Source organism: Eriocheir sinensis, chromosome 45, assembly GCF_024679095.1.
Source record: "Eriocheir sinensis breed Jianghai 21 chromosome 45, ASM2467909v1, whole genome shotgun sequence".
Classification (NCBI taxonomy): Eukaryota; Metazoa; Arthropoda; class Malacostraca; order Decapoda; family Varunidae; genus Eriocheir; species Eriocheir sinensis.
In genome coordinates, this window is record NC_066553.1 from 13098161 (window position 1) to 13117216 (window position 19056).

Here is a 19056-nt window from a genome sequence, read left to right on the forward strand (position 1 = left end):
GCCATCCTCCTCTACATTCTCCCTCCCGCATCACCCTTTCCTTCCTCCTCCTCTCCCCTTCTTCACCACTCTGCTTGCATCCTCTCCTTCATTCCTTCCTTCCTTCACTTCATTCCTCCCTCCATTCATTCTCTTATTCACCCCCTCTACAAACACTATTCCATCTTCATTAACCTTCACTCATTACCTTTACCCCAACTCCCCGTCACCTCCCCACCACACACGTAAGAAGGATGCAGCTCCCCCCAACTCCCTGTCACCTCCCCCCCACACGTAAGAAGGATGCAGCTCCCCCCCTCCCCACCCTTCCCCATTTCCTCCCCTCTCCATTTGTGACTCTACCAGGAATATAAACTTGTGGTTAGGGAATCCAGGTCACCTTTTCACCCCAACTCCCCCTCCCCACCTTCTTCGCCTCCCTACCCCTGTTTTGCTTACCTCCCCACCTCCTCTCCCCTTCCTTACTTTACTTCTTGCTCCCCTCCCCTCCCCACCCTCCCACTCCCTCACCTCCCTCCTCCCCCTTCTAACCTTATTTCTGGCTCCCCTTCCCATCTTCCCACTCTCTCCCCTCCCTTCCCCTTCTTACTGTATATGTTCCTCCTCTTCCCACCTCCCTTCCCTTACATAAGAACATAAGAACATAAGCAGTCTGCAAGAGGCCGGTTGGTCTATACAAGGCAGCTCCTGTACACTCAACCCCACCTTACCTAACCATCCATAGCTTTATCTAACCTCTTCTTCCTCCCTTCCCCTTCTTCCCCTACCTTCTTCCCCTCCCCGCCCTATCCCACCCACTCACTCCCTCGCCCGCCCTGACCACACCCTAAGCCGGACCTGACTCAGTCCACTCATATATATAAAATTATGTAAATCTCACTCTCAATTCTCCTCTTTCTTTCTTTTTCCTCCTTTTTTTTAGCCTGGGTAATTCTGAATAATGAATGTATCCTTCTCCTCTTCCTCTTTAATTTGTTTGTTCCTCTTGCTTCCTTCTTTAGTTCCTCTTTGTTTTTTCTCTCTTCTCTTTTTTTTTGTCTGGGTAATTGTTAAGTACAGACTGGGTGATGACTGTCTCCTCCTCCTCCTCTTCTTCCTCTTGAATTTGTGTAATCCTCTTAGTTCGTCTTTTCTTCCTCTTCTTTCTCTTCTCTTTCTTGTGTATTCCTCACATTTTTTTTCTCGTTAGATTTTCGTTTTTTTTTTTTTTTTCATCATTTCCCTTGTCAACAGTGAATCTCTATCTCCTCCTCCTCCTCCTCCTCCTCCTCCTCCGATAGGTCTTCTGGTGTCTGCTCTTCCTGTGTATTCCTATGTATTCCTCCTCCTTTCCTTCTTTATCTCCTCCTCTCTCTCTCCTCTCCTCCTCTCTCCTACTCTTTCTATGTTTAATGTAACTTACTTTTCTCTATCTCCTTATCCTCCTCTTCCTTTCCTTCTTTCTCCCTTCTTCATCTCCTCCTCTCTCGCTCCTCTCCGTCTCTCTCCTACTCTTTCTATGCTTACTCTTACTTAATTTTCTCTATCTCCTCCTCCTCCTCTTCCTTTCCTTCTCTCTCCCTTCTTCATCTCCTCCTCTCTCTCTCCTCTCCTTCTCTCTCCTACTCTTTCTATGCTTACTCTTACTTAATTTTCTCTATCTCCTCCTCCTCCTCTTCCTTTCCTTCTCTCTCCCTTCTTCATCTCCTCCTCTCTCTCTCTCCTCTCCTTCTCTCTCCTACTCTTTCTATGCTTACTGTTACTTAATTTTCTCTATCTCCTTCTCCTCCTCCTCCTCCTCTTCCTTTCCTTCTCTCTCCCTTCTTCATCTCCTCCTCTCTCTCTCCTCTCCTTCTCTCTCCTACTCTTTCTATGCTTACTGTTACTTAATTTTCTCTATCTCCTCCTCCTCCTCTTCCTTTCCTTCTCTCTCCCTTCATCTCCTCCTCTCTCTCTCTCTCCTCTCCTCCTCTCTCCTACTCTTTCCATGCTTACTGTTACTTTTCTATCTCCTCCTCCTCCACTTCCTTTCCTTCTCTCTCCCTTCTTCATCTCCTCCTCTCTCTCTCTCTCCTCTCCTCCTCTCTCCTACTCTTTCTATGCTTACTGTAACTTTTTTTTCCTCCTATCCCACCTCCTCTTCATTCTTCTCTCCTCCTATTCCACATTTTCTCCCTCCTTCCCATCCTATCTCGTTTTCTCTATCCTCTTTTTTCTCCTTAATTTTCTTCCTCCTTCTCCTTCTTTTTCCTTGTGCTAAATTCATTCCTTCATTTTAAAGTAACGTCATAATTTTCCTCAACTCCTCACTCTCTCTCCTCCTCCTCCTCCTCTTCTTTTTTTTTTTTTAGAGTGAATAATAAGTGTTTACTCTTCCTCTTGAATTTCCTCTTCACTCCTTGTTTCTTCTCTTCTTCCTCCTCTTTTTTCCTCTTTTATATTCTCTTTTTTTTCTTTTGTATATTTATCGGTTTTTTTTTTTGTTAGATTTGTTTTCCTATTTTTTTTCATTATCCTGGTATTTTTTTTTTTTTTTACAGCAAAGGAGACAGTTCAAGGGCACAAAAAAAGCAAACATTAATAAAAAAGCCCGCTACTCACTGCTCCTAAAAAGAATCCAAAGAGGTGGCCGAAAGATAGGTCAGTTTCGGGAGGAGAGGTGTCCTGATACCCTCCTCTTGAAAGAGTTCAAGTCGTAGGCAGGAGGAAATACAGATGAAGGAAGATTGTTCCAGAGTTTACCAGCGTGAGGGATGAAAGAGTGAAGATGCTGGTTAACTCTTGCATAAGGGGTTTGGACAGTATAGGGATGAGCATGAGTAGACAGTCGAGTGCAGCGGGGCCGCGGGAGGGGGGGAGGCATGCAGTTAGCAAGTTCAGAAGAGCAGTCAGCGTGGAAATATCGATAGAAGATAGAAAGAGAGGCAACATTGCGGCGGAATTTAAGAGGTAGAAGACTATCAGTATGAGGAGGAGATCTGATGAGACGAAGAGCCTTAGCCTCCACTCTGTCCAGAAGAGCTGTGTGAGTGGAGCCCCCCCACACATGAGATGCATACTCCATACGAGGGCGGACAAGGCCCTTGTATATGGACAGCATCTGTGCAGGGGAGAAGAACTGGCGGAGACGGTACAGAACGCCCAGCCTCGAGGAAGCTGATTTAGTAAGAGATGAGATATGAAGTTTCCAGTTGAGATTTTGAGTTAAGGATAGACCGAGGATGTTTAGTGTTGAGGAAGGTGATAGCTGGGTGTTGTCAAAGAATAGGGGATAGTTGTTTGGAAGATTGTGTCGAGTGGATAGGTGGAGAAACTGTGTTTTAGAGGCGTTGAAGGACACCAGGTTCTTCTTGCCCCAATCGGAAATAATAGTAAGGTCTGAGGCTAAGCGTTCTACAGCCTCCAGCCTTGAGTCGTTAAGTTCCTGAAGGGTGGGTCTTCTATTAAAAGAAGTTGAATAATGCAGAGTGGAATCATCGGCGTAGGAATGGATAGGACAGTTCGTTTTGGAAAGAAGATCATCAATGAACAACAGAAAAAGAGTGGGAGATAGGACAGAACCCTGTGGGACACCACTGTTAATAGATTTAGGGGAAGAACAGTGACCGTCTACCACGGCAGAAATAGAACGGTCAGAAAGGAAACGAGATAAAGGTACAGAGAGAAGGATAGAAACCGTAGGAGGGTAGTTTAGAAAGCAAAGATTTGTGCCAGACCCTATCAAAAGCTTTTGATATGTCCAGCGCAATAGCAAAAGTTTCACCGAAACGGCTAAGAGAGGATGACCAAGAGTCAGTTAAGAAGGCTAGGAGATCACCAGTAGAACGCCCCTTGCGGAACCCATACTGGCGATCAGATAGAAGGTCAGAAGTGGAAAGGTGCTTTTGAATCTTTCGGTTAAGGATTGATTCAAAAGCTTTAGATAGACAAGAAAGTAAAGCTATAGGTAGATGTTGACAGGCAGAGGCGAAAGAGTTTGACCAGGCAGGGTGACAGCACGGAGGCACAGTTTTTAAGGACAATAGGAGGCACTCCATCAGGTCCATAAGCCTTCTGAGGATTGAGGCCAGAGAGGGCATAGAAAACATCATTTTGAAGAATCTTTATAACAGGCATAAAGGAGTCAGAGGGGGGATGAGTAGGATGAATATGCCCAGAATCGTCCAGAGTGGAGTTTTTAGAAAAAGTTTGAGAGAAGAGTTCAGCCTTAGAGATAGATGAGACGGCAGTGTTGCCGTCAGGACTGAGGAGTGGAGGGAAAGATGAAGAAGTGAAGTTGGAGGAGATGTTTTTGGCTAGATGCCAGAAGTCACGGGAAGAGTTAGAGAAAGAAAGGTTTTGACATTTTCTATTAATGAAAGAATTTTTGGTTAGTCGGATAATAGATTTGGCACGATTTCGGGCAGAAATGTAAAGTTCATAATTAGCATTAGTTTGAAGGCTCTGGTACCTTTTGTGAGCTACCTCTCTATCATTGACAGCACGAGAACAAGCGTGATTAAACCAAGGCTTTTTAGCGTGAGGAGTAGAGAAAGAACGAGGAATGTATGCCTCCATTCCAGAGACAATCACCTCTGTGATGCGCTGAGCACACACAGAGGGGTCTCTATCCTGGAAGCAATAATCATTCCACGGGAAATCGGAAAAGTACATCCTCAGGTCGTCCCACCGAGCTGAAGCAAAATGCCAGAAGCATCGCCTCTTCGGTGGGTCCAGAGGGTGTACAGGAGCGATAGGACAGGATGCAGAAATAAGATTGTGATCGGAGGAGCCCAACGGAGAGAACAGTTTGACAGAATAAGCAGAAGGGTTTGAGGTAAGGAAGAGGTCTAGAATGTTGGGCCGATCTCCAAGACGGTCGGGAATACGTGGTATGTATTTTTTTATCTCCTTTTCCTATTCTTTTCTTTTTCTTCTTTCTTTTCTTTCGTTTTCTTATCTTTTTCATCTCATTTTCTCATATTCACAACTTTTTTTCCTCCTTCTCCCTCGTTTTCCTGGTTTTAAATACCTTCCTTCATTTTAAAACCACGTCCTATTTTTCCTCGTAATTCCTCATTTTCTCCACTCTCCCTCTCGTCCTTCTCCTCTTCCTCCATCATCGTCATCATCATCATCATCATCATCCTCCTCCTCCTCCTCCTCCTTCAACTTCCTTGTTCTCAATCTCCTCCTTCTTCTCTTTGGTCTTGTCACTACAAACGTAAAATTAATCTGGGACTTTCCCCACATTCTCTCTCTTTTCTTTCTTTCTTTCTTTATCTTTTACATATTGCAAATGAGTACACTCTCTCTCTCTCTCTCTCTCTCTCTCTCTCTCTCTCTCACACACACACACACACACACACACACGTTTTATTTCCTATTACACAATGACCCAACCGCCTCATCAGTCTCATCCTGCTCATTACGAGGAATTCTACAAAGAGTCGCCTCGTTTTTAATCTAAACTCTGGCAATCGTTATATGTGCATCCGCCTCCCATAAAAGGACATCAATCTCTCCCTCTCTCTCCAGCTCCAACTTAATCCTTCAATATCTCAGGAATCCTACAACCAAGGACATTTTCGTTTGGTTTCAAGGTTACTGTAAGACTCCTTTACCCATGCCTGCCCTTGGAAATTCCTAAAAAATCCTCAAAAGTATAAAAAAAAACAGAAAATGAGTCCTCTGTTCTGATCTCCAAATTCTAATGGTAACATCCTTATCCTAATCCTTCAATATATTCGTAATCCTACATTTACGTTTGGCGTCAAGATTCCTGAAGGACTACCTATTCCTTCTTTTGAAAATCCTTAAAAAATCATCAAACCAGTAAAAAACAATTGAAAAAACACAAGTCCAATTCTGATCACACAATTCTAATGGTGACATCCTTAGCCTAACGTTTCAATATCCTATAGTAATACAAATCCTAGACCATTCCAGTTTCGTACTTGTTGTGGTTACGTTTCCCTCCTTAGTTTCCCTCTCAATACCCACTATGAGAGCTGTTGGCGGCGTGTTCAGGGGGAATTTGTCAGAGGGAAAATGTCTGAAGCTAAGGATGTCACCACAAGAATTTTGAGATCCGAATTGAAACTTTTTTTTTTTTTTTTGGTTTGAGGATTTTTGTAGGAACTTTCAAGAGTAGGAATGAGTAGATGAGTCCTTCAATAATCTTGCCACCAAACGGGAATGTCCTTGGATGTAGGATTCCCGAGATACTGGAGGATTACGAGAAGGATGTCACCACTAGAATTTTGAGATCCGAATTGAAACTTTTTTTTTTGTTGGTTTGAGGATTTTTGTAGGAACTTTCAAGAATAGGAATGAGTAGAGGAGTCCTTCAATAATCTTGCCACCAAACGGGAATGTCCTTAGACGTAGGATTCCCGAGATACCGAAGGATTACGATAAGGATGTCACCAGTAGGATATGATGACCGGCTACCGTGGATATGCGGTCACGTTTTCTATGTCTGTTTGTTTCTCTCCTCCGGGCTTGATGCATGACTTGATGTACGACTGGCTTGCATTCTGTCATTATAATTATGTATGTGTGAGAATATGTATGTCCACTTAGTTCACTGTATGTCTTAGTTTATTATCGTTCTCTCTCTCTCCGGCAATACGAATGAAAGGAGTAACAAAGCACAAAAACAAGAACAGAAAAAAAAACACGAAAAAAAGAAGGAAAAAAGAACGGAAAGGAAGAATAAAACGATAAACATATCAAGGAAAAGATATGAAAGGTTGCCTGGATGAGTACCCGTGAGTCAAGCTGTGTACGGTGACGCAAGGCTGGCGGGAAGGAGACTGAAGGAAAACAGGACGAAAACAACTAATACCAAAAAAGGAAGGAAGGAAGGAAGGAGGAGGGGATAAGATGAGAAGACAAGACGTGGGAAAAACATTAAAGCAAGACGTAGGGAAGGGAAGAAGAAACGGAGAAGAGGTGAAAGACGGAGGATGGGATGAGGCGTTGGAAGGAGGGGAGAGAAACGTTAAGCCAAGTATGTATAAATGAGGGAGAGAGGGAGAGTAAAGAAGGAGAGGGAAGAATCAAAGTGGAGTGACAGGAAAGGGGCGAGCCATGAATGAATTAAATGTGTTTTTTTTTACAACAAAGGAGACAGCTCAAGGGCACACAAAAAAGGAAACAATAATAAAAAAAAAAAAAGCCCGCTACTCGCTGCTCCTAAAAAAAGAATCAAAAGAGGTGGCCGAAAGAGAGGTCAATTTCGGGAGGAGAGGTGTCCTGATGCCTGGGATGGGTGTGTTCATCTCCTTTCATCTTCTCCGTTTTCTCCTCCTCCTTTATCTCCCCATCCTCCCTCCTCCTTCATCTCCTCTTGATAGACAGAATACATAGATAGATAGAGGCAGACAGGTAGACAGAAAAATATATATAGGTAAATAAATAGATATATAAACAGCTCAACCCTTCCGTCATTACTATATAACATTGAACATACGGAATGAAACACAACAGAAGCTTCCTCCATTCTCCAACCCTTCCCACATCACTATAAAACGTTGAAATCAAGCAAATGAACATAAGAACACACAACACGAGCTTCTACCTCACTCTCAACCCTTCCGTCATTACTCACTGAACTGAACCAATATAACGTAAGGAAACACAACAGAAGCCTCCTCCATACCCCAACCCTTTCCCATTACTAATCAACGTTGGAATCAAGGAATATAAAAACACACAACACAGGCTTTCTCCTCTCAGCCATTCCTTTCTCATTACGCTATAACGCTGAACAGAAGCTAGAGAACGTAATATGAAAAACAACAGCAACAAGCCTTCATTTAACCGTCAACTCTTCCCCAATTACGAGGCGACGCGAGACAGACACCAAAGAGCGCACGAAAAACACGACTCAAGCCTTCAATTCACCATCAACTCTTCCCACTTAACGACACAACGTTGTACAGAAGCATATAACGTAAGAACACACAATACAAACTCTCTCCTCTAACCCAACCTTCCCTCATTACGAAACGCACAAACAGGTTACGGGGCGGACACACACTTGCCGGGTGGACTGACGCAACGGCCTGTCGGGAGGAGGCGGGGCCAGTGTTAAAGGGAAGACTTGAACAGGTATGAGCGGCCTTGCTACTAAGAAATTATGTTCCTCTGTCTGTCTGTCTGTTTTTGTCTGTCTCTGTCTGCTTTTCTTTCTGTCTGTCTGTCTGTCTGTGTGTCTCTTCCTGCCTTTGCTTCTCTGTTTTTTGTCTGTCTGTCTGTCCGTCTGTCTGTCTGTTTTTGTCTGTCTCTGTCTGCTTTTCTGTCTGTCTATTTGTCTGTCTGTGTGTCTCTTCCTGCCTTTGCTTCTCTGTTTTTTGTCTGTCTGTCTGTCTGTTTTTGTCTGTCTCTGTCTGCTTTTCTGTCTGTCTATTTGTCTGGCTGTCGGTCTTCCTGCCTTTGCTTGTCTGTTTTTTGTCTGTCTGTCTGTCTGTCTGTCAGTCTCTCTCTCTCTCTCTAGCTCTCTCTCTACCCCCACCCCCACCCAGTTCTCAAACCGGGAATTCCCCTCACAGCATCTCTTACTCAATGTTCTTATAATCACACAACGCTCTCCACCTCAACACTCTTCTTATTCGAGGCAAGAACACGACGGTTATTAAGGCAACAGATCCAATAATGATAGTAATAGCAAAACCATGACGAAGAGAACACACACACACACACACACACACACACACAAGGAAAAAGTTGGATAATTATAGATACGGAGACCGGACCACACGAGGGTAAGCCCAGGCCCTGTAAAATTACAACTAGGTAAATACACACACACACACACACACACACACACACACACACGCCATAAAGTAGAAAAACGGAGAAAATAAACACAGATATACGCAAGCCACGGGGAGAGAAATAGACAACACATATACACGCGCGCCACGGATAGAGCGAAGAGAATACTGCGTGCAATTAAGTATATACACAACACCTCCATATTAGGACAGGATCGCTTACCCACAGACGAGACGAACGCATCCTCTCTACATCCTCCATCATTACACTATTATACATTACACTATACATTACACTATTGGTAGAACAAATAAGTGAAATAGATAGTAAAAAATATACCACGGAGAAGATGGACACAATAGTAGGGCGACCATTAGCCACGCTTTAGAGCTGCCCGATTACCGGCTGAGTCAGAGGAATTTTTTTTGTTTTCTCCGCACGAGAACAAATGGTGCGTGCGCGGCCAATGACCAGGAGGCCCTCTTTTTTTTTCTTTTTCTTGGCGCAGGTAATTTTTATAGTGGCGCCATTTATCCTTGGCTCATGCTGCCCCCCGGAACTCATTCTTGATTCACTTGAACGGTTTCTTCTCGAGTCCGGGTTGATGGGTAGTCTTATTAGGCCACTCGGCGGTGACTGAAAAATCCCAGGTGGTAGCGTGAGGATTCCACTCGACGTTGTCCATGGCGTGTTGAATGCGGGCCCAGCACGCTAACCACTCAGCCACCGCCTACCCTTGATGGCTCCCCCGTGCCATTAAGGTCGGAAACTAAACACAGGGGAGTATGACAAAAAAGATTATCCCACAAGCCTTAGTTTTGTGATGGGTTCATTCTCCCTCCCCCTCACACACCGCGTTTAGGCACACGCAGTTGGAGGAGGTTCCCGCTGCACTTCGTCGCGATAAGAAGCACTCTTAACAGCCATACCAGTGGGCAGCACTGTGGCTCGAGGTGAATGATTTTTTTTTTTTCCGGTGCTGCGCTGCGGGACGCCGATCCACTGATCACAGACTCGATCCCCGTTCCGTTTTTATTTTTCTTATGATGACGGCAAGTGTGTGTGTGTGTGTGTGTGTGTGTGTGTGTGTGTGTTTTAAGGAGAAATGCGCGTGCATGCACACTCGCACATCGCACTTGACCTCACCGCCATCTGGAAGAATCCGCCCCTTCACCCCCCCGGCACCACCCCACCCAACCCCTCCCATCACCCCTACCTTTCCCAGAGACAAGTCTGACCCCCGTTTTCCATCCCCCTCTTCTTTTTATACTTGTTCTCGTTAGTGAAATTTATTTAAATGTATTTATAAAATACAAGTTTTCTGCCTGACGGCTGCCGTATACTTGAATAAACCGTATATTATTATTATTATTATTATTATTATTATTATTATGATCAATGATGGAATTGCCGGGATACGTGTGTGTGCGCGAGTGATTTACCCACGGCCTGATCACGAGCTGGACTCGTCATCGCCAGCAAGTACCCCACCGATTAGAGCAGGGCTCATTAGTGGTACTGCCGGGACCTTCACGCATCACACACACCACCTCCCTTGCTCAAGGGGGAACAGTAACCGCTCCTTGTTAGTGGAAAAATCCCAGCCTGAGCGGGGCTCGAACCTCTGCCTTCCAGCGCAGAGCTTTACCACTAAGTTGCCGGTGTGTGTCCTCTGCCTTCCAGCACAGAGCTTTACCACTAAGCTACCGGTGTGTATGTGTTTAAGTGGCAGCTACTATGACAACAGCCTTGAGACCTCTCCAACACACACACACACACACACACACACACACGCACGCACGCAGGGGCCCTACAAGCCAGTGAATACTGATTTTAAAAAAAGGTCTCATTTCCCCTGTGTTAATTTTTGTGAAAACAATTTCTACATCAAATAGCAATAAAATCAACTACAAAGACAAACTAAATCAGTCATCAAACATGCTCTAACAATCATAGCTTTCTCTCTTAAAAAAAAAAAAAAAAATCAATATAAATTACTACTTCCTGTACAGTGACAGTGCTGAAGCCATCTTTAAGACATTCATCTTGCATAACCAGTACTCAGCCTATTAGGGCTGCCACACCATACTAAACAACAGAGCCTTCACAATTCTTTATCTGGCTTTGTGTTTTCTGAATGCAGTTAGGTCTAAACACATAACACCACATTCTTGCTTCTTTCGTTGGCAAAATATAATAATGTATCATTGTTCATACTTAATATATTTGAGAAGCTTGACCAACTTGTAATTTCCTATTAATCAGTCTGGCCTCCTGTCTGATGCCTTGCAGATTGCAAATGACGGGATACTTCGGGTGCCCTCCCAGGAGTGCGGTTAGATCCTGTGCAACGCGTCTGCAGTCTTCGACAACCTCACCAACGACATACACTACTGGGACTACTATGTGGAGTGAGTACAAGGCAGCCAAGGCCACCATCTTCTCACCACATGTAACCTCCAACAGAGAAGCACCATATATCATAAGCTATTGGTCAACACAATATGGCAATCATTTTTCTTGCTGAAACAAGCTGGTGATGGCTGCACAAAAGACCATGAGCGTAAAAAGCGTAGGAAGTGTACTACACTTCTCATTTCCTTCCTCCTGCAGGTGGGAGATGCCCAAAGAAGCTAAGGCAGATGAAGCAATATTCCAGATGGGCAGAGACTACCAGCTCCCTCATTCCTACCTTGTGTTCCAGCACTTCAGGTCCAACTTGACGGGGATGTACAAGTGCCGCCTCCTCTTCCGACAAGCTCAAGTTGGCTCACACATCGTCCATCTTTCTCTGGATGAAGCCACCCCTCCTCCCAAGATTCTGCCCCCACGAGCCCAACCCGTCACCTCCTTCGGGGAGGGAAGAAACAATGGGCTGGAAAAATGGTGAATGTCACTGCCAACTCAAAGCATTCTACTGTGATGAACCGATCCTTTTTGTGTTGTGAGTGAAGATTTATTTATTTAGTAAAAATAAAGTACAAAAAGATGACAAAAACATGAATTCTTCAATTTTTATTTTAGCTTTGGCATGAGTAACCTGATACATCTCCAGGTATCTTTTAAAATTACTAATCACTGCCAGTGAGTGTCCCCTTACTTTAAGCTTGGCAGCCACATATATGGCACTTATGCCACTGTAACTGGTTTGACAAATTTCAAGGCCCACACTTTATATCCTATCTATTTCTGTCTTTAAATTACACAGATTTCTCCAATATGAAACACAGAATTCCATACATCTCACTTATCTAACATGAACTACACACATCCATGTGAGTATTGCAGCACTACTAAGATTCCTTCATCCAACCAATTTTATTGTCAACAGAAACAGTTAATTGATTTCACTGCCAATAACCTGCCTCACAGCAACACAAACTACTGTCCTACTGCTACCTACAAGTCAGCCTTACTTGCCTCAGGTCATGCCTTTCCTCCATCAGCTTCAGGAGACAATGTTGATGCAAACGACTATTTCTCAATTAAAATCAATGACGTCAGCGCCTTGACCTCGTTGGCATAACCTGCATTGCTGGTCCAGGGGGTCTCCAGGATGAGGGGCAGGTCGTTGAAGTGGTCGCAGTTCATCACCCGGAAGAAGCCCTCCACACCAATGGTTCCCTTGCCAATGTTCTCATGGTGGTCCAGGTGGTCGCCAACTTGGCCTGGCAAAGTTGTAATGGAGGGAGAGCTAGACATCAGGGAGAAATTGAAGAGGCTTGCTTGTTAGTCAAGCACTATTAAGTGTGTGGGCCAAGTGTTTTGATAAACTGTTATGTCACAATGATGGACAGTCCTACCAGTGTGGGCCCCAAGGCAGCAATTTAATCATGACCTCATTCACCATGCTCAAGTTACAATTAATGTCTCTTATGAGTGTGAGGATGCTGAGCAATTTACCAGTACAGCTCCTTAGCATGCATGGCCCTTAGATCAGCCCAGGTTGCAATATGCTGAATTTTGGGGATAACAAATCAAGTGGGGTCGGTATTAGTTCACTAGTTCACTGAAATACTTGGAGAACAAGAAATGAAAGCAGACATGCACACCTTTGGAGTCATTTATATCAAGTCCTCGAAGAAACTGCCATCCAATGATCTTCTCAAAATCTTCCAGCAACTCTTCAAACCCTTCCTCCAAGGAGAGATCATACCCTGCAGGCATACAACACTTTGAAGGAAACAAGTAACACAACACATATTTCAGACTTAATATATACAGTACATAAAAAATATTCACAGCACAAATTATTTCACAGAATTACAGACAACTAATTATGAGAATTCTTCCATTATATTTCATCAATGACGGTTTTCAACAAGCAAGGTGGAAAATAAAAAACTTTGGCAAGTGCTCTGAGGAAAACCAACCCGACCAGGAGATGCCTGCTCCCCAACATTACCCTCCAGCAACACATGATGAACATCAGACAACTTTTAATATGCAACAAAACACAGAAACATGTATTGATCCCTGTCTCATTGAAAATACTGCAACCTTCCATATAATTAATGTTTGATCATTTAGTCAGGTCAGGACCTATTCAAGCACTGTTTAAAAATCATAACTTGCTTTCACTACATAAGCCCCATTCTAGTGTCCAGCTGATCGTCATGCGATGGTCTACACTGGCTGGTTTTCCCTAATCAAACTTACTCGGACCCCATTCCTTGCTGCCTCCAATGCCCAATGTAATAAAAGTATTCTGGGAAACATCATAATCTCTGACTGTCTGATTTCAAGCCAGGCCCTGCTCTCCTCCATCCCAACCCACCTGCAGCGTGTGAGTGGCAGGTGTCCAGACAGACGCCCATGCGAGACTTGTCCTTCACGTGCTCAATGATCAGCCTCAGCTCATGAAGGTCACCCCCAATGGTGAAGCCCTGGCGGTGACAAAGACAAACATGACATCACAAGTCTTATCCTATCTATCTATATATCTGAAACTGTGTTCCCTCATGGGGGTGGCCAAGGCAGAGGCATTTCTTTCTTTTTTCTGGCACACCCTCTCAGTACACTTAATCCCTCACCTGCCAACTCTCTCCCTAATACTCATTAATCTTACTGATCCATTTCATTCCTCTACACCCTCTCCCTTGATTCTGGCTTCATATATTCTCTTCACAAAGTCATCTTCATTCATTCTCATGTCTAAACACATCGGAACTTCAGGCTTCATGCATTCAACCACTCCACAATCACCTCCCTTTGTTGTCACACCCATACCAAGCTTCTCATCCATTCTTTTACAACTTTCTCTACGGCCATACCAAGCTTCTCATCCATTCTTTCATTACTTTATCCCTCTCATATATAGCTCCTTTAAATTGCATGTATCTGTGAGTACCGTGCTACATTACATAACCGTATCTCTAATGCATATGACAGAGTGGAGAGGATAGTACTGTTTATTCTGTCCTTCACTACCCCCATGTACACACCTCTTCCTTTCATAAATCTACAATGCACTATTATCTGTCTGGCCTTGACCACTTATACAGAACTGTCCTTAAGTACTTAAACTCCATCACTTCCTACATCCTCTCTTCCCCCAACTAGATCTTACACTCTCTCACTCACTGTTTTCTCAGCCTTAAATCTGTGTGGCTTTGCTAACTCAATATTCTGCTCTCGCACTCTCTTAAGTACCATAACCTTACTCTTGCCAACATTCACCTTTCTCCTCTTACACTTCCTTATCAAATTCATACATAATACTCTGCAGCATCCTCTCATTTCCTGCCAACAACACTTCATCAGCTGAAAAGCCATGCAACCAAAGACGGCTCCGTACATAAACACAAAAGAAAAAATATATAACTAAGTACAAAATAAAATTAATAAAAAGACAAGAGCACTGCGATAAAACATCACTCACTTGGCAGCTCATGTTCTCCAGCACACAAATCACACCCTTGGTCTGACTGTGGGCCAGGTTGATGCTCTCGGCAATCACCTTGCAACAGTCCTCGCGGCTGATCTTGCCTGTGGTGGAACCTGGACTGGACGGAAGAAAAGTTTGTTGAGCAGTACGTCCATCACACTCACAAAAAAAAAGAACTATAGAATCTGTCACAACCGGATATAAAAAAAAAAAAAGCAAAGTAAAAAGGATGTGAAAAAGGAGGTGTGTTGTGGATGCAAGTGGGTGGGTTTGAACTTTTAATTTTGAGGTGGAGTGATACCTGGGTGGAAGTTGTAGTGCGGGATGCCAAGACGCTGGCAACGCTGCAGCTCGTCCACCAGCATGGCACGACTCTTCTCCAGCGTCTCGGGTACGGGGGAGCCCAGGTTCATCAGGTAGGACCCATGAGGCAGGATCAGGTGTGGAGGAAAGTCCTGTGGGAATCAGCAAAGTTATCTAAGAGGTACATGTATGGCGAGACAGTGGCTACAGGCAGATTTAAAGAAGAACGGAGGAAGAATTACTTGGAAGAGCAGGAGTAGAGACAGGATACAGTACTGGAGTAAGGCGAGGTCTGTCTTTGAGTTCAGTTGTTAGGGCATCTGAGAAAGTAGTTGGTGTGTGGAAGAGGAAAGAAAGGGAATACAAAGTGGACAAATCAGATAAAAGAGGCAGTTGAAGACAAAAAGAAGACCTAAAAGAGTACAAAGAAATGTGCTAGAGGCAGTAAAAGATGAGGAAGAGAGATGAGTTATGGACAGTATATGAGGGCAGGACTGAGGGATGTGTCGGGGGAGAGCACCAGTGAAATGGATAAATGAGTGGATGAGTATTGGAGAGTTGGTAGGCAAGGGACTGAATGTTCTGAGAGTGCCACAACAGGGAAAAATTGAGACACTTCTGCCAAAACGAACTCCTTGAAGGAAGTTCCCGGGCAGGAGCAGGGAGTTGTGGATATAGATAGATGGATGAGGGAAAGGGAGATGCTGAAGAAGTTTGAAGGATGCAGGAGGCACAATGCACCTCACCTTTCCAATCTCCTTCCACTTCTCAACAGTCTCCTCGTCCAGGGGCTTAGCGTTCCACTGCCGTTGGTTGCGAAGGAAAATGGCAGAAGACTTTGAACTGCACTCCTCAGCATTTTCAAAAGCATTCCATATTCCACCTGATAATTGATAGGGTTAAGTGTTAGAAATCATATCATATATATAAAACTTTTCTTGTAGCAAAGTTCCCAACACAAAACTCCCAAGATTAACGAAAAGGCAGAAGTGTGAACCCACCAGCAGCTGAGACATGGGAGCCCATGTACAGTCGCGATATGAAGTGATGTCGCCGTGTACGTTTATTTTCGATCACGCAAGTATCGTTATATATTTTCAAGAGTACCATTATTTTCCTGTATCTTCATCATAACTTAACTAAATATATTTTACAAGCTAGAAAAAAAATAGAAAAGAAATATCCAATGATGTCTTACGAAGACTTGTCGAAATATTTTGACACAAAGTGTTTTCGTTCACCAAGGAAAGAGTCAAATGAAGTCCAAATATCGACATATTACTCAAACAGAAAGTAAAATTATCTTTTCATGATCATTGTTGACAACACTAAATCTAACATATGCACAATATATAGGACATGCATAATTAGTCGATATCCTGAACTAGGATGGCGTAATTTATTTAATTTATACTCTCGTTTGATGATGACGTCATCGCCCGCACACCATACCTATTATTCAGCCCTGACTCACTCTTTGCCTTTCGTGGTCAACATAACGATAACAGAAGCTTTCCGTGGACTTCTAATGCATGATAGTGATCAAAGGAAGATGCCCACAGCCTATAACTATCGAGGGATAGTCGGAGATGGAAAAATAAGAATAAATAGCTTCAGAATAGTCGTGTTTTGTAACTCACTCTTTGCCGCCGATCGCAAACATCATTGCCTTTCTTGGTCAATATAACGATGACAAAAGCTTCATGTAGACTTCTAATGCTTGGAGGTGATCAGTGGAACATGTCCACAGCTTATAAGTGCCATAGAATAATCGAGGAAGGTGGGGAAATAAGAAAATATGGCTTTGAAATGGAGATGGTGGTCGGGCGGGTAGGCTAATCGCAGCGTTGCCAAACATTAGGCTATGGTCGAGTGTTCGTAGAGGCGTCCGGAATTTTGATAGTTCAGATATGGCAACCCTGCCTATGAAGGCATTCTTCATTCATCATCGTTACTGAGCAATGTTACTATATATTTCAGTGCCCATGCTTATGATAAGAAGCCACAATAGTGAATAAAAGGTGTTTAATGTGAAACCTTATCATTTGATCGTTTCTTAATCAGTAAAACGCAAAGTAATGCCAGTAACTGTCCATTCGCTTCGTGTCATACTGTGCATGTGTATTAATAACTGCAGAAGACAGTTCATGGAATGACCCAGAATATATAGATATATATATATATATATATATATATATATATATATATATATATATATATATATATATATATATATATATATATATATATATATATATATATATATATATATATACATACAGTAAAATCGATTAAAAGGATTATCCGAAACGGATTATCCAAATTGATCTTGATAGTGCAATTAAATTTTTTTTTTTTTTCTATACTAAAACGTTATAAAACATCAAAAATAAATAAAAGTAACTACATATGTACTATATTAACACATTTAAAATTGATAAGAACAGTTAAAATGAATATGCTTTCTAATACGTGACAAAATAGCTTGTAAATAATAGATCAATGTATTAGACAAAAACATTAAACAAACTCTCAACACCACGTCGCACCTTTCGCCAGCAAGGACGTAGGTGCGTGAAACTAACAAACTACTGCATTTACTCTCACACCGTGCACTCTCAAGACAACGACACAAACACTCCCCTCTCCACTCCATGCCACATTCCCCTCCAACATACGAGTTGCGCTGATAATATGAGTCATCATACTGTGTCTCCACCTGCACGATGCATCAAGGTCACACTTATATATATATATATATATATATATATATATATATATATATATATATATATATATATATATATATATATATATATATATATATATATATATATATATATATATATATATATATATATATATATATATATATATATATATATATATATATATATATATATATATATATATATATATATATATATATATATATATATATATATATATATATATATATATATATATATATATATATATATATATATATATATATATATATATATATATATATATATATATATATATATATATATATATATATATATATATATATATATATATATATATATATATATATACATTATAACATAAATAATAACACACATTACTTCCTACCTTCAAATGCTCGCATTTAAACATTTTGATTTAGATGAGACATCATCATTCATCGCGACACTGTATTATGCCCAGTGGAGGGCACAGGAGGCGGCCCGTCCCCAAGGCTCTCATACTTGATGGGGCAAGGAACAAGTGTATCCTGGGACCATAAGTTCACATGTTAGTAAAGAGGATATTTGAAATGGAGAAAAAATAATCATACAGAAACAAATCTTCACTTTCAAACTGTAGATATCTATAATAATGATGCAAAGACAATGGCAAAAATGGAAAGGGAAATTCTTTGAGTGATTTTGAGTCCAAAAAACACTACTCAACCTTTGCCCTCAGTGCAACCTTATATTTACCTCCTGAATTTTAAGAACTGCATTAGAAACTTTTAATACTGATACCCACCTATGCCCTGATACTAATCTTAACTGCTGAAGACAGAAATCAGAGCCTACCTCTCCTTTCTTATTTTTCTTCCTGGGACTCGCAACTTTTTTCTTCACTTGCTTGACTTCTATTTCTTCGTCTTCACTTGGTTCTGTAGAGCTCCCCTTCATTGACTTTTTTCCTCTTGCTGCCCTCTGGCTACCCTTAGGTTTGGCAGGTGCCCTCTTTGTCCTCTTCCTCTTGCACTTCATCGCTGTCAGTCATCTCTTCTTTCACCTTTCCTCTTTTGGTTGGCTTCTTCCCTTTGCCCTTAGTTTTCACACTAATTTCTTCATCTTCTTGGTCGTCACTTTGACTGGATGGTGTTTTTTGTGGTTCTTGTTCTGTAATCTCTGCTTTGATTTCATCCTTTGACTTGCCCTTCTTACTTGCACTGGTTCTTCCTGCAGTAAATAAAAGGTAGGGGTTGTAAAACAATGTATTATTTCAGGAAAAAAATTACCAATACTAACCTGAATTGATTTTCAAGTGTAGATAACTAGGAAGCAGAGTTAAAACTCAACAGAAATGTACCTAATAAAGACAAAAAACAAATTCTATTGGCTGTTATAAAACACCTAAATTTC

At 42.1% G+C, this 19056-nt stretch overlaps 1 protein-coding gene across 1 annotated transcript; it reads right to left on the reverse strand.

Moving 5' to 3' along the window:
- Positions 1-11742: 11742 nt before the first annotated feature.
- LOC126980764 (probable endonuclease 4) lies at positions 11743-18709 on the reverse strand. The gene is made up of 9 exons (XM_050831049.1): positions 18499-18709; positions 18116-18191; positions 15934-15963; positions 15679-15815; positions 14931-15084; positions 14624-14742; positions 13520-13628; positions 12795-12899; positions 11743-12410 (listed from the first exon to the last, which is right to left on the reverse strand). The coding sequence occupies exons 1-9, from the start codon at positions 18679-18681 to the stop codon at positions 12217-12219; spliced, it is 1107 nt and encodes a 368-aa protein (XP_050687006.1). The 5' UTR covers positions 18682-18709; the 3' UTR covers positions 11743-12216.
- Positions 18710-19056: the final 347 nt, after the last annotated feature.

Bases quoted from the DNA above. Each gene is read 5' to 3' on its own strand.
- LOC126980764 (XM_050831049.1), bottom strand. From the start codon at position 18,681: ATGAAGTGCAAGAGGAAGAGGACAAAGAGGGCACCTGCCAAACCTAAG. The intron at 15,964-18,115 runs ATACAGTGTCGC...TCATATCGCGAC, and splicing joins TGTGCCCTCCACTGGGCATA to TGTACATGGGCTCCCATGTC. The intron at 15,816-15,933 runs GTGGGTTCACAC...ATCAATTATCAG, and splicing joins CTCCCATGTCTCAGCTGCTG to GTGGAATATGGAATGCTTTT.